Source organism: Hyperolius riggenbachi, chromosome 12 (genome assembly GCF_040937935.1).
Source record: "Hyperolius riggenbachi isolate aHypRig1 chromosome 12, aHypRig1.pri, whole genome shotgun sequence".
In the NCBI taxonomy this organism is placed as follows: Eukaryota; Metazoa; Chordata; class Amphibia; order Anura; family Hyperoliidae; genus Hyperolius; species Hyperolius riggenbachi.
Genome location: NC_090657.1, coordinates 65232210 through 65248656, shown reverse-complemented (window position 1 = coordinate 65248656; position 16447 = coordinate 65232210). Strand labels below are relative to the sequence as shown.

The following is a 16447-nucleotide window of genomic DNA, read 5'->3' as shown; positions in this document are numbered from 1 at the left end:
GTAATGAAAAGTAGGAAAACAGGTTTTTATGTAAGAGTTAGAGTTTAATCCCGCTTTTAAATTAGTTTGAAATTTAACCGCTTCAGCCTATATGGACGAGCAAGCTCGTCCAGGCAGCGGCAGCTGAAGCCTATCTGGACGAGAGTCCGCGTCCAGGCGCACTTCCGCGTGTGCGCGCGCATGGCCGCGTGGTGCGCGCGGTGCGTGCTCGTCCCCGACGGCTTACAAGCCGTGCTGTTTAGTGAAGAGGAGCCAGCGCTCCTCTGAGCCAATCAGAGCAAAGGAAGTAAAGAATTCACATAGTTACATCCAGTAACAATGTGAATTCTTAATAATGTTTGTAAATAAAACGTTTCCCTCTCTCTGTCTCTCAGCTCCTGTCACACAGATCAATCACTGTTCTGTGGTGACAGGAGCTGAGAGACAGACTGACAGATAAACTGGTAGGACTTTCTCTTAATAAAATTTGCCCCCCATCCCTGAATTTTTAACCCCATAACTGCCCAGAATCCCTGATTCTCCCTCTCCTCGGCCATTTATTCCCTACAGATCTATTGATCACTGATCCATTGTGATCTTTTTCTTCCTACCCCCTCTACAACCCCCCTCTACACCCCCCCCCCCCCCCTCCCCAAAAAAAAAAAACTGTCACTTTAAAAAAAAAATCTTTCTATCGCTTTATATTTTTCATCTTTATCTATCCCTTTCTAAATAATGGCAAGGAGGCTCTATTCTGTGGTGGAGGCAGCCGCCATCCTCCAGCAGAGCAGCAGCGAGGATGAGTCAGGTAGTGATTGGCTCCCTCCGTCCGGCTCTGGTTCAGGATCTGAATCTTCAGAGTCCGAAGGGCCGCCATCACGCCGCTTGAGGAGGGACCCAAGTCCTGAGTCCGCTGATGAGGGACCATCAGGACTGTCCACAGCAGGGGGCTCCGTGGGCGACCCAGCTTCGGGCTCCGTGGGCGACCCAGCATCGGGCTCCGTGGGCGACCCAGCATCGGGCTCCATGGGCGACCCAGCATCGGGCTCCGTGGGCAACCCAGCATCGGGCTCCGTGGGCAACCCAGCAGAGGGCTCCGTGGGCAACCCAGCAGAGGGCTCTTTGGGCAACCCCGCTGCTGCTAGCAGCAGTGCGCCAGGGGGAGCTAGGCGCAGACAGGGTAGGCAGCCACAGGTACCTCGCAGGCAGGAGGTACCGCTTCATATGTTAAATGGCACCTGGGAACCCCCTAATTATGCTGCGCCCAACATCCCACCCTTCACAGCCACCGCTGGTGTGTCAGTGCCCATTGTCAATCAGGCACCAATTGACATTTTCCAGCTTTTCATGACAGAGGCAATGTGGGAGCATTTAGTAGAGCAAACTAATTTATTTGCGCTACAATTTTTAGCTGACCACCCCACCAACTATATCACCAGAAAATGGCACCCCACCAACGTGCCTGAAATGAAGGCTTATGTAGGCCTCACGCTCAGCATGAGCATCACCCCAAAGCCCCAGATAAAAATATACTGGTCCAGGGACCTTTATCATAATGCACCCCTCTATCCAGCAATAATGCGCAGGCAGCGTTTTGAGCTGTTGTCAAAGTTTTTTCACCTAAATGACAACACGCAAAGTGTGAATCATACCGACCCTGACCATGACAGACTGTTTAAATTGAGACCCCTGTTGACCCACCTAAGTGCAGTGTTCATGGATGTATATACCCCACACCGGGAAATAGCTGTGGACGAATCCCTGGTACCGTTTCATGGGAGACTTTCCATGAAACAGTACATCCCAAGCAAGAGGGCAAGATGTGGGGTGAAAATTTATAGGGCATGCGAGAGTGGCACTGGCTATACCTTCACTTTTAAAATTTATGAAGGCAAAGACTCCATTCTGCAGCCAGCTGGGTGCCCTGAGTATATTAGCACCAGTGGCAAAATAGTGGTGGACCTACTGAATCCACTTCTCCACCAAGGCTACCACGTCTACTTGGACAACTTTTATACAAGTGTGCCACTGTTCAAGTTCCTCTTCTCAGTCCAGACTGGCGCATGTGGGACGGTGAGAGCAAACCGTAAAGGCCTCCCCCCGTAAATAAAAAACTATGCAGAGGAGAGTCCTACGCACTCAGATCTGAAGAGCTCCTGGCATTAAAGTTCCACGACAAGCGGGAGGTGATGATGCTATCCACCATCCATACTGAGGCCACAGTTCTTGCCACATCCAGAACGGAACAACGTACAAAGCCAGAGGCCATAGTCGCCTACAATAAAAATATGGGAGCAGTGGACTTATCAGACCAAGTCTTGGCGCCTTATTTATTAAGAAGAAGAAGGAAAGCATGGTACAAAAAATAACATTCTTCTTGTTGCAGATGACCATGCACAATGCATTTGTGGTCTATCTAAAAACCACCACAACACCAACAAGCCAACAGATGACCTTTCTTGAGTTCCAGATTGAAGTCCACAAGTCCCTAATGTATTCCCCTGGCCAAATTGCACAACAGGATCCTATCCATTTGGAGAACTCAATTAGACTGAGGGAGAGACATTTCCCTGAACTAATTCCCCCCCAATGAAGTGAAAAAATCCCCCCTGAGAAGATGCAGAGTGTGTGTGAAACACAAGAGACGGTGTGAGTCACGGTATTTTTGCCCAGATTGCCCCTCAGCCCCAGCACTGTGTGTTATCAAGTGCTTTAGGGCATACCACACACTTGCAGATTACTAATTTATTTTTTCCCTTTTTTTTGTGTTTTTGTTTCTCTCTTTTTTTTGTGGGTTTTTTTTTCTTTACCTGGACATATTTGACTGGCATTTTCCCCCTTCCTATATATTCATGTAACTTAAAGACCCTCAAAGGAGCTCACATTTGGCATACCCCTATGTTTTTGGGGTGTTGGCGGAAACTGAATTTTTTGAGGAAAAAGAAAACACAAAGTAAGTTCAAAATTGAACTTTGGACCCTGCTGCTCCCATCTTCTGACTCTTGGATCTGCTTGACCCCTGACTTATGGCCTCTGGCTTTTCTCTAATTCTGCAAGACATCCAATGGTAAGTTCCAATGTATTTGTTATCACTGTGAAGAGAAGTGATATATTCAAATTAGCCACATTTTGGATTTGTTATAACCAGGGCAATGTGAAAATTCCTTTTGCAGTGTTCCTTTGAGAAGGTAGCTCACAAAATACCTACTGATGAATAGCCCTGGTTGTTAGCCTTCTATGATGGTGTCATGTGCGGTCTTTGTTTGATTCCAATCTCTCCTAGGAATATGCAAACAAACAATAGCTCTGCAACAATTAGTGCAAAAAAAAAATAGTGCACATTGGGTATAATTGATTGCTGCACACAACCATTTGTTACTAAGTAAGGCATATGTTGTATCATTTTAACCGTGATGAGCTGTAGAATACATTTTGGTGTGTTTTAGGACTGAGGCCTAAGTCATCAGATTTTTTTATAGTGCCAAAGTGAAAAAAAGATGTAAAAAATATCATTTTCCAAGTTATGATTCAATTTTAGCAAAACCGCAGAAGTCCAATTGTTTCAAAATATGTGTATCTCAGTAGGTCTGGGTCTCTAGTTTTCAGAATGGTGACATTTGTGACCTGTTTCAAATGTTCTGACACTCCAGGGGCTTTGCGAACAAAGAATGACTGTATTACTTTTGTTGCAAAAAATGGCCTTGAAAATTGCATTAGTGCTGCTCATGGTTAACAGAGTATTGCGTGGCCAAGAAGCTATCTGATTATGTGTATAGGATATCATTTTCACCGGGACAAGCAAGAGAATAGTATTTGGGGTCTTTGAGAGATTAGGCATATGTGATGTGGTTTAGTTTTAGCAGCAAATGAAATGAAAATCAATGCAATTGTTTTTTTCATATACTCTGCACCAAACTAATACACTTGTAAAAAACACCAAAAGTGACAGAATTGAAAAGTGAATACTTAAATAGTTACCTTAGGGACTCAGCTTTTTAAATATGTATGTCATGAGGATGTATTACTGTTTTGTTTTTTTCAAATAAAGGCTTGTAGTCATTGGTAGTGTGCAATGAGAAAACAAAAAACACAACATAAAAAAAATGCACCTTTATTTCCAAATAATATATTGTCACCATACTATGTACTAGGGACATAATTTAAATCTTGTGATCACCACGACAAACAGGCAGATAAAATGTGTGGGTAAAATGTTCAGTAGCATTGTTCATTTTAAAACTATAGAGGCTGGAATTGGAGAAATAATGTATTTTTTCATTTTTTCCCTCGTTTTTCTCTTTAAAATACATAGACATTTTAGTAGTTACTAACAACAAATGTCACCCCCCAAAAGCCAAATTTGTGGTGAAAAAAACAAGATCTAAATAATTTATGTGTGATGAGTAGTGATAAAGCTATTAGCGAATGAATGAGAGCAGCGCTGACAGGGGAAAATTGCTTCAGTCCTTAAGGTGAAAATAGCTGTGAGGCTGAACCGGTTAAAAAAAAAAAAAAAAAAATCTTCATGATATTTTACAATGTAATATTACTTATGGTAATTGTGCAGAACATGGAAAATTTTAGTGGAACATCCACGAAAATGTTTTGTGGGGGAGATAGAGCCTCCGTTAGACACACACACACACACACACACACACACACACACACACACACACACACACACACACACACACACACACACACACACACACACACACACACACACACACACACACACACACACACACACACACACACACACACACACACACACACCAGACGGACAGACACACACAGACACACCACGTTTGTTAGTTGTCACCAGAAAGGTTCCCCAATTTCTCTGTCCTAGAGCCAGCAATAAAGCTTTGTCGCTCATCCGTCCTTCTGCATATTGTGCACTCTGCACCAACGATGGGGGAGACCTGGGGGGTGGGAGGGCATTGGTCCTTCCTGAAATCTACCGATCACCACCTATGGAGCAAGACCTATCTGTCCGGTGCAATCTACAGCTTCAATTGATATCTATCAAAATTATGATCGGGTTGCTTTGTGGCTTTATCAATCTCTGGCAGATTCAATCATACTGATCAAATCTGCTGGGGAAAATTGAAATGTGTATGGACACCTTTACAGATGCTAGATCGTTCTGTTCTGCTGCATCTCATAATGTGGTTGTGCCTCTGCTGGAAATCTGTGACTATCTCTCCCCTGCCCCCATCCTAGCACATTGTCACTTCCAATCAGTTAGTATTTGTGATAATGCCATGGACTCACCAAGTTTACTGTAGAAAAGTGTGCCTGCTGTTGCTGCTACAAGCCACAGATCCACTGATCCTCTGTGCAGTTTGCTGCTGACACTGGAGAGAGTTCTGCTGTGAGCTGCGTATAAAGCTTTTTCACAAGATCAGCCTTTTCCTTTTATGTGGGCTGTGGACAGAGAGAAGGTTGTTGTTTTCACTGTCCCCAGTGATCCGCGAACAGTGCAGCGCTGCACTGACATAGATTTTCAATTCAAAATCATTGTGCAGCAGATGGGGAGATTTGATCCCTCTCTTATTCGTTTCAGATCAGAAATGGATTGATCTGTTTGCAACATTCTGTGGCAATCTTAACAAATATGGGCACCTTAAAGTGTACCAGAGATGACATGTGACATGATGAAATAGACGTGCATATTCAGTGGCAAGCATACAGACACTTATGCTGTGCTTCTTTTCTTTTTTCCCTGCCTGAAGGAGTTTAAAATTAGCTATGGAATTGACAGTGTTTCTTCAGTTAGGACTCCGTCGTCTCACTGATAACAAATTACAGCTATAAAACACTTTCCTAAGCAGATACCTGGGCTTTCCTAAGCAGATACCTGGGCTTTCCGAAAGCTGGCCATACACTGGCCCGATTTACCGCCGTTTCGACAGCAGATTCGATCACTGGGATCGAATCTGCTGCCAATCGTTCGCGCTACACGCCGAATTTCGATTCATTTCGTCCGATCCCGTCGATCGCGCCGTGCGGAAAATTACCGTCGATCGCCCGCGGCTAAAGAGAGCATCGCTAGCGGCGTTCGAGTGCCCGACGACCGACGCAATAGAGCCCGCACATTACCTGCTCCGCCGGCGCGACTGCCCCCGCTCGTCTCCGCTCTTCTCCACTCTGGTCTCCGGCATGCCTTCACATATTCCTGCCCGGCAGGAAGTTTAAACAGTAGAGGGCGCTCTACTGTTTAAACTTCCTGCCGGGCAGGAAGAAGTGAAGCATGCTGGAGCCGGAGACCAGAGCGGAGAAGAAGAGCGGAGAGAGACCCGGGAGTCGCGCCGGCGGAGCAGGTAATGTATGCGGGCGGGCGGGGGCAGCAGCAGCAGTACCACCACAACAGATTGTGATCGGTTTCAGGCTGAAATCGGTTCACAATCTGTTTGCAGTAAAGGTGGCCATACGATCCCTCTCTGATCAGATTCGATCAGATAGGGATCGGTCTGTTGGTCGAATCTGATGGCAAATCGACCAGTGTATGGCCACCAGATACCTGGGCTTTCCTAAGCAGATACCTGGGCTTTCCTAAGCAGATACCTGGGCTTTCCTAAGCAGATACCTGGGTGGAATAGAACTACTTGTTTTATTGTGGTTATTGTTGTTGCTTACCTTTTTAGAGCAGAGAGGAAGTTGAGTTCAGGTCCGCTTTAACTGTCTGAGAGTCTAATCCCTCCCATAGTCAGTCTCTAGTGTCCCTATCATAGTCTAAAACTAACTGACTTCCCCTCCTACCCTACCTTATCCTATTGCTTAACCTTCTTCATTGAGATCGAACCTCATCCCACCTTATCATTGGTCAACACTAATGGTGCCCATACATTACTCGATGTTGGGGGGGGGGGCAAACAACCTTCCGATTTGATAATTTTATTGAATCAGAAGAGAATCTGTGCAACTACATGGCCACCTGATCAATCTTTCGCTTGATTTCCAGAGGAAATTGGTGGAATGGATCGATCAGGAATGGTGGGAAATCTGTCGCAAGGGTTTGATTGTGTGCTTGGTGGGAAAGGCATTTGATATCACAACAGACCCCTGGCCGGTGTCACCCCAAGTGGGCGAGTCGGCGGGGTGTTACCAGCACTCACGTTTGCGCTGAACACCGGAAGGCAGCCAGGAACCAGGCTAGAGGTGAGGTGAGCCTTTAAAGGACACCTGTAACTTTATAGAGAAAAAAACCTCTGGATCCTAATGAGGCTTCTTCCCTCGTCCATCTGTTCAACCACTGCCAGCTCCAAAAGGATCTAAACAAAAACAATGCCAGTGGCCTGGAATCCCACTAGCGGCTTTCCACTCGGGCTCCGACGGAGATACCCAAGTGCGATCGGGTCCACTTTGTTGCGCTGGCCAGAGCCATCTGCACAGTACAATGGACCCGATCGGGCTTCACTATTTAATATTTATTGTAATTATAAAGTGCCTACATATTACGCAGCGCTGGACATTAGTTTAGGTTACAGACAGTATTTAGGGGGGACATACAGCAATAAGACAGTACAGGAATACATGCAAACCAGATCATGCAGCACAGTATGAGTACCAGGTAATGCTTAGTTCACTCAGATCCATAGGATGGGTGTACGGTAATGGAGGTGTGTGAACAGGTAGGAGACATAAGGAGGAGGATCCTGCCCTCAGGCTTACAATGTAGAGAGGGAGAGGTAGGGACATGAAAGGTAGGGGACCAGAGTTCAGCTGAGTCTTTAGAGCACGGGGGGGGGGGGGGGGGAGGCCAGAGTGCAAAGGTGAGTTTTGAGGGCCTTCTTGAAGATGTTGAAGGAAGGGGAAACCATAATGGCGGGAGCTAGGTAGTTCCGTAGTGTTGGAGCAGCTCAATCTATCTTTACCGGAGCCTGAGGAAAAGCCGCTACTGTGCCCTTGGTGGATTTTCGGAGCTGCCAGCGCTGGCCTGGATGGACAGAGCGGGACAGGGAGAAGCCTCTTTAGGATCCAGGGACTTCCCTCCCAAGATTAGTACCCCACTTTTTCCCTTCAGGTATACTTTAACACTGAGCACAGGCACGGGACACACACTTATACACTTGGGGGCAGCCTGGCAGGTGGAGGCGCTAGGACGATTTCCAAAATTGCTGTTCAGTGTATGGGCAGGCAATAGATCCCTCTCTGATCAGATTCAATCAGAAAGGGATCGATCTAATGATCTCTTTGGCCATACATCAAGTGATGTGTGGCCAGCTTAACCGTTGAATATCCAGCTTAGCCATTGAATATTTTCTAATAAGACTTTCCAGTCACTACTCCAGCCCTTTCCCCTTATTATAGCGTAAAAGTGTGCAGAATAAATGGGTTAAGCTGAGTCCAGTGTCAAGGGTTCTCGCTCTCTCAAATACAGTTAGTAAGTGAATTTCTTGAGCCGTTAGTGTTTTCTGACTGTTCGCTGATTTCTGTGTGTTGGCTTTGAGCTGCGCTTTCGCCTCTTCAGAAAGTACTAACATTTGTGCATGTAATGCGTGGCTTGATTTTAAGAGCGCATCAGATGCTTTGTGCATGTTTTCGAAATCTTTGTCTTCTGAATTCACGGTCTTTGATGTGTTCTTTTATGTGCATCGGAATTATTTGGGCTTGTTATAATTAAACTGGGTTCTTTGTATAGCCAGGGTATTTTAAACTCTTCATAGTAAACCTGTGTATGTAATGGAGGTACAGCTGTCTAAGCATCATTTCTAGCGGGCTTCTCTACCCCTGACATGCCAGTCTGTTTTCCCAGCATGCTAATAAGCAGCCTTGTGATCCATTAGGGAGGGCTGGAGTATATTTGAATTTTGAAATAAATATTATTAATAATAATATAGCGCCTGCTTCAACGACCAATAGCAAACCTTAGAAGGTCTGTCCACTTTAATGTTGATTTTACTTTTCTCATTAAATTTGCCATAGACTCTGAAACTACTGAAAATGAAGCCAGTTTTCCTTGTAGGGTTCTAGTGATGATGTCCTTTTCCACGGCATACAGTTTTTGTTTGCAGTTTTTTTTTCTTAGGTTTGCTTTAAAGAGAATCTGTACTCTAAAATTCTTACAATAAAAAAACATACCATTCTATTCATTGGCCTCAATTCACTAAGATTATCAAACACTTTACCAAACGTTTGATAATTTACCTCATGGGTAAAATCTCATTTTGAATTCACTAAGGTTTTACATAATTATCGAATGTTTTATCGATAAAATGTTCAACACATCTATAACACCTTAGTGAATTCAAAATTAGATTTTACCCATGGGGTAAATTATCAAACGTTCGGTAAAGTGTTTGATAAAGCTTAGTGAATTGAGACCATTATGTTCTCCTGGGCCCCTCTTCGCTGTTTCTGCCACTGCCTGCTGCAATCCTGGCTTGTAATTGCCAGTTTTAGGCAGTGTTTACAAACAAAAAACATGACTGCTAACCAGCATGTGATAGACTGAGAGAAGCTGTCTGTGACTCATACAGAGCCTGGAGGGGACGTAGAGAGGGTGTGTATAACTTCCTATCACAGCAGAGCAGCACATTCCTGCCTGAGCCAACAAAGCTGACAAAGGAAAGAAGATTAGATTATATAACAGAGATAATGCAGCTACTGTGCAACTAGGAAAGGCTGCAGTAAGACTGACCACATTAGAACAGGTATAGGAACTTATAGGATAGAAGAAATCAGGCTGAAAATTTTGTTACAGAATCTCTTTAATTAAACTCCTGATAAGATCAGAGAATATCTGTAGTAATGTACCCTGTCCAATCATTTTATTTTACTCTTGTTTATCACAACAGTAGTCGTTTATAGCAGAGTTTCTCAATTTTGAGGGCTAACGACAGGAATGTAATAGGTTATTATTGTGAACCGAGTCCCAATGGTATTGATAGTATAGGATGTTGTCATTTAAGATAAAAATTGTGTCTCCTGTTATGTACAAATCCATTCATTTGCCGTGTAGTTATTTCTGAATTATTAAGTGCATTTTGCCTTGTTTATTCGCCATGCATCTGTATGTCTGTGCTAATTGGAACAGTAGGCTGACTTCTGTAAAGCATGTCGTCCTCTTAAATCTTTGTGTGCTTCTTTCCCATGAGCCCCAGTCATGTGCTGTGTGTTAGTAACAGCCAATCAAACACTCTTTCCTCACTCTCTGCAGCTATAGCCACACAGGCCACCGTGGAGCTGCGTCGTAAAGGTTCCCAAATGTCCACTGATACCATGGGATCAAGCACTGTGTCTGAAGCCAATGATTTCCCAGATAACTACGATGCTGGCCGGGCTGAAGCCTGCGGTACCTTGTGTAGGATTTTCTGCAGCAAGAAGACTGGAGAGGAAATCCTCTCTGCCTACCTCTCCAGGTATATTGGATGTTACACATGCCAAATGTTTTCTGCATTGACTACTTAAAGAGGATCTTAACTGAATATAGCTTAATGAATATTTTTAACATTACTTTATAAATTATTTAATCAGTGTTTGCTTCTTGTAAAGTCTTTCATCTCCCCAGTTTATAGTAAATTTATCACAGATGGCAACATCTTTGGTTGGTAGGTCTATCACTGAGAAATGCTTGTTTACACCATGTTCCAAAGGTATGGAAACAACACCTGGTCTCCCAGAATGCCCTGGGAGGCGAATTCTGCATAACTAAAAAAAAAACAAAAAAACTGCCTAGGCTGGCTTTGACATCACTGGGAGGCTGAAGCTACTTAGCAATATGCAGCTACAAATAGATAAAGGATGTGTTTATGATGCTGAAACTGGGATAATTCACGTAAAACTAGTATCCTGAATAATTTATTAGTCTAATATACAATATATTGTAGAATGCTTGTGAAGATGAGCGAAACAAAGCATTGGCACTGCAGTATAAACTAGAGGGTTGCAACTGGACCATCCAGGGCCGACTGGTTTACCAATTAACCATGCCTTGCATGCTCTTACACAAAGAGTTCAATATCAACATTGGAGGAAAGAGACGAAAGTCGGCACTGCAAGCAATTTCAGTTTAATCCACAATTAAAATGCATCAGCAAAATTGTAACAGTGCAGGTCTGTGCAACAATTCAAAAAGATAGGTGGACAGTCAGTGGATTGGTGGGTGCAGGGCACAGCTGCTAGTAGCGCTTCTACAGAGACTAAGCCTCTGTAGAATCGCTCACAGCGTGAAATGGACGTCAGGTAGCTGTGCCCTGCACCCACCACCCCACTTACTGCCCACCAGGACCGGTATATGCACCTATCTTTTTTTAATTGTTGTACAGGCTTACACTGTTACAATTTTGCTGATGCACTTAAGGAGTACAGTAACATTAAAAAAAAAAAAGTTCAACTTACCACACACACACACACACACACACACGTCCTGTTCCCGCTCCGGTGCTCTACAGCCCTCCAGTCCCTGCTGCTGCTCGCTTCCATTTTTTTGCGACTTTAATGTCATAAACCACTGCGCCTATGCAGCCCTGGCCGCGTGTGTCTTTGTTGACGTCGCCGGGAGCTTTCTGTGCAGGCGCACACTCCCAGCAACGTCAGTGGGTGTGAGGACACGCGCGTCCAGGGCTACACCGACGCAGTTGTTTGCGACATTATAGTCGCAAAAACCAGAAACAAGCAGGCGGGGGGACCAGAGGATAGCTTTGTCCCTGCGAGGGCACAGGACGCATGGAGAGGGGGGGGGGGCTTGAAGCCCCAGGTAAGTTGAACTCATTTTTTTTAAAGGTTACAGTACTCCTTTAAGTCATGGATTAAACTGAATAGCTTGCAGTGGCTTTTGTCTCTTTCCTCCAATGCTGATATTGTAGAATGCAGTGAATTATTCAGTATACCCACTCTTATATTCATTTCCTAGTTTCAGTATCAAAAACACTTGCTGTATATATTCTGTATAGAAAGCAAGAAATCTTTGTGTGGGCCGCAGAGGGGGGTGCAACGTGTGAGTGCAGGGGATGGTCAATGAGATGCGAATCATTTTGAGTTGATGCAGCATTATGCAAATTTATGCAGCTTGAACATGAACCAATCAAATCCTGCTGAGGTAAAATTTGATTTGTCTATTTTCATGCTGCATAAATTTACATACAAAATTTGCATAATCCTGCATCAACTCAAAATTATTTGCATCTCATCGACCATCCCTTTCGTGTGCAAAACACTTGATCGTGTGGAGGCCTATCAAGCGTATAGCACATGAAATAAATGTAGATCTTCATTGTGTGTGTGTGTGTGTGTGTGTGTCTCTTTGAGCTGGTGCACACTAGAGCGGTTCTGAAGCGTTTTTTAAAACGCTTGCAGGGGGAAAACCGCTTGGCTAATGAAAGTGAATGGGATGGTGCACACCAGAGCGGTTCGTTTTTCCACAACACAAACTCGGGGCTGCAGCATTTTTTAGATTTCTGAGGCGTTTTTGCCTCAATGTTAAAGTATAGGAAAGTGGAAAACCGCTCTGAAAAACGCTAGATCAGAGCGGTTTTCCAGCGTTTTTGTTACAGTAGTAACAATATATGACATCTGCTACACGAAAACGCTCGGCATGTTTAGAAAGCCTCTCTAAACATGCCTAGGAATCGCTCTGAAATCTGCTTCAAAAACCTTTGCAGATCTGCTAGAGGTTTTTGGTGTGTGTGTGTGTGTGTGTATATTCTATTTTATAGCTGATGGCTCGGCGTTTCCCGGTTATGCATTTGGCTTTTTTTCTAACTATAATACACACATACTCACTGACCTAGTTTGTGAGCTTTGCTGTCTTTGGCATCAATAATTTGCATTGAGATGAAACCAATCTGGCTGTGGCTCCACCTCCTTTTCTGAATTTGAACCCCAGTCACCCAATAACCAATTGTACCAGGTTTGAGGCTCATGCCATTAACTGTGCAAGAATGGCAGGAATTAAATATTCCCCTTGAAAATCAATAGGTGAATTTTGCTTTGCGTTTGTAGGCTCCACCCACTTTTCTGAATATTAATCCCAGTCACCCAGTGATCAACTGTGCAAAGTTTGAGAACCCTGCGGTTAACAGTGTTAGAAGGCCTGCAGTTTACATTTTCGCAGTGAAATTTGTATTCGTCTCCGCCCACTTTTTGGTTATGCGGATAAAAAGTATCCTGTATGTTATTCCAGGTAATGTACTATGTGTGAGCCAAATTTCATTCAAACCCATGCAGCCATTGTTGCGTGATTAACAAACTTTCACATTTATAATATTAGAGAGATAGCTGTATATTGGTATGTAGCCCACCCTCCCAGTGAAGTTTGGCCTAGCCACAATTAACATTGCGGTCTATGGGGTGCCCATTTTACCCATGCACCGCCGGCACCCAAGTTACCTGCTTCTACATTTGGACCCGTGATAGATTTCTAGATTCTTGCTTTGCACAAAAATGGGTAAGACTTTAAAAGTGCAGCATTACAGTAAACCCAAGATGAACCGCCCCCAGAGGCTTCCTGTGTCCTCCTCGCCCCTCAGCCGCTAGCTGTGACCCTCCTGAAGATTGTGACTGTGCTCCTATTTGTGCATGGGCCTGGCTGTGCTGTACCCACGCGAGTACATCGACGCCTGCACAATAGCACAGAGCTGCTCATGCACAAGTGGCTCCGGCTCACTGTGCAGGCACAGCTGTACTCGCATGTGCATGAAGAGGAGCACAATCACAATCTAAAAACCAACAAGCGCTTGCAGGATTTCTTCCAGAGGTTCGCACCTGGCAACGGTGGGGGCCAGGAGGAAGTGGGAAGCTTTTCTCTTTTTTGGGTAAGTACCTAATTTATTTATTTTTTTCTTAAATTATTGGCCTCTGGTCAGGGCCGGATTTCTGGCAAGGCTACATAGGCCATGGCCTAGGGCACCAGAAATTTAGGGGCGGCTCAGTGAGGGGCAGTAAAGCTGTTCTGTGCAGCCATCCCCATCTACAAGGACAGCTTTAACCCTTCGTACTCTGTGTCCTGTACTTGTGTCGTCCCTGCAAGACCTGTAAGCTCTATCCCTGCAGGTACATATCAGCCTAATTCTCATGGTGACACAGTGGGTCCATCATTAACAAAATGGCAAACATAACATAAAGTTCTTAAGGAAAACACAGCTTATAATCTATATGCATATTACTAAAATATTTATTGGCTGTGACATCCAATGATGGAAATTAAGTAAAATGCTCATTGGGGCACACAGAGATAACAACCATACAGACAGTATAGTTGGCCTTGGGCGGTAAAAAGTACAAATCCGGCCCTGCCTCTGGTACACGTCGGTCTCAGTGGGAATTGTATTTTGCCTGTCATAGAATAATTTTAAACACCATTGCCCTTATTGATAAAGCTATGTAATGCTAGGTACACACCATATAGTTTTCTGTTTTTTTTACCTGCTCAATCTAGCAGAAAATTGTATGGTGTGTACCTAGCATTAGTGTGAATATGGATGGAAAGTGATGATCTTCAGGTAAATATACTACTCATGTAAAAGTTTACTGACGTATTTGAAAAAATGGTTTTTATGTTTCTTAATCATTCACCAATTTGCAGTTTTGTATTTTTAATGCGTTGTTTTAAAATGCACAGAAAGTTTGAGAATATGATTGTGGTAACATGCTCACCAGGCGGATATGTTTGTTTACTGTTTCCGTAGGTTTTATATGGTTCTGCTGCAAGGTTTGCAGATAGGAGAGTTCATCTGCCATCCAGTACTCGCCAGCATCATCCTAAACTCCTCCCCCCTCTTCTGCTGTGATCTAAAAGGGATCAATGTGGTGGTTCCTTATTTCATTTCTGCACTAGAAATAATCCTGCCAGACAGGTATGTTGTGCAAACAAATCCTTACACGCCTCTCTCTGGAAAATGTCATAGCTTTGAGACCATCAGCCTCTGGGCGCCCACGTTTAAGGCATCTACTAAGCTTTCTAAAAATAGTTCAAAAATTGTTGCCTTCAGGACACTGTAAAAACGGCACATGCTCTTTGTTTACTGGAATTCTCAAGCTAGCCATACACTATGAAAAACATTTGATTAGACATTCTGTGTAATAACATAAAACGGAAAAGCTAGGGTTTCAGTTTATTGATTTTGTTTGAAATATCATGTGAAAGGTAATCAGGAAAGGCCATTCTTGTTGGCATATCTCTCTGCTGCATTGATTAGTATAAAGTTAGCACTGGTGGCATTTGAGTGATACAACACAGTCATTTTTATTTCTAATGTGTTTATTGGGGAATGTGTATTGTTTTCACATAGTTCCATTGTGTGTCTCTGCCAGGGAGCTATCCAAGTTTAAAAGTTATGTGAACCCCACAGAGCTGAGGAGGTCCAGTATTCATATCCTGCTTTCACTGTTGCCTTTGCCACACCATTTTGGGATGGTGAAATCGGAGGTAATCACCTGACTGTGTTCACGAACATTTTTTTTCCTGCTGTCCTATCTTTGCCTCTTTCCATAAGTGACATAAGCCTTCTCGTCATGTGATCTGCAGGTGTTGTTAGAAGGGAAGTTCAGCAATGACGACTCTGGCAGCGACAAGCCTGTTACATTCCTGTCCCTCAAGCTGAGGCTGGTCAATATCCTCATCGGGGCTCTTCAAACGGAGACAGATCCCAACAACACACAGATGATCCTAGGTGGGTCTCGGCAAATAATCCTGCAAGGTGCACATGCTGCAAAGAAAATGAATCCACATTCTAATAAACATATAGGATTTGATGTATGAAAAGTGCACTTAGCTCAATCGAGTTATCTTGTTTGTGATAAGTGCACTGCTTTTGACCTCAGCAGAATTTGTTGTGCTGTAAACTCTTGGAATGCATTGACATCTTTGGCAGAAAATATAGAAACTGAAAGCAAAAGTCCTCTGTTATTGTTTCACACTGCCCCCTAGTGACAATCGCCAGAAATACACATTACAGCAGTTCTAATTAGAAGCAAGGAAATGTAACAAATAAAAAAGTGCTAAAATAAATTGGTTTAGAGCACTTTCAGGCCTCTAAATAAATTGGCTGCTAAAAAGTTAGAGCGCTTGAGGTGGGCTCAGAAAAAAAAAGTAAGCTACCTGATCCATGGTACTGAGCGGATCAGGTAGCCGGGAAAAACGCCGCTCCTGTGGGCCTTAATGTCCCACTTTCACTTGCCTGACCTATAGGTCGCGATGCTGCACTGAGTGACTATGTGTCTCTTATACCGTGCAGAAAGGCAGGGGGCATGGCCAAGGAGAGAGAACTGCCCAATGGCGACTCTGTAAACCCTGTAGGAATGCCCCTGGTGGCATTTTAAACAGGGAATTGCTCTCCTCACTGTTTAACTCAGAGATAGCAACAAATGTTGACGCTAATCTCGGGGCCGATAGCGCATTGGTGGGGGGACAGAGAGTGGCCGTTGGGGGACACACGGCATGACATGAGGCTCCCCCCCCCCCCCCCCCGGAGACCCACCTCGGGTTCTCTTTAAAGTGTACCGGAAGGGAAAAAAGTGCCCT

The 16447-nt window shown here is 44.1% G+C and overlaps 1 protein-coding gene across 3 annotated transcripts in view; it reads left to right on the top strand.

The window, feature by feature from the left end:
• Positions 1–16447, top strand: part of RALGAPB (Ral GTPase activating protein non-catalytic subunit beta) — a 157579-nt gene that overhangs the window by 88263 nt on the left and 52869 nt on the right. For all 3 annotated transcript variants that reach the window (XM_068263927.1, XM_068263928.1, XM_068263926.1), the window contains exons 10-13: positions 10145–10346; positions 14613–14780; positions 15238–15352; positions 15452–15596. In XM_068263927.1, the coding sequence (XP_068120028.1) occupies positions 10145–10346; positions 14613–14780; positions 15238–15352; positions 15452–15596 (630 nt within the window). The remainder of the gene's footprint in view (positions 1–10144; positions 10347–14612; positions 14781–15237; positions 15353–15451; positions 15597–16447) is intronic.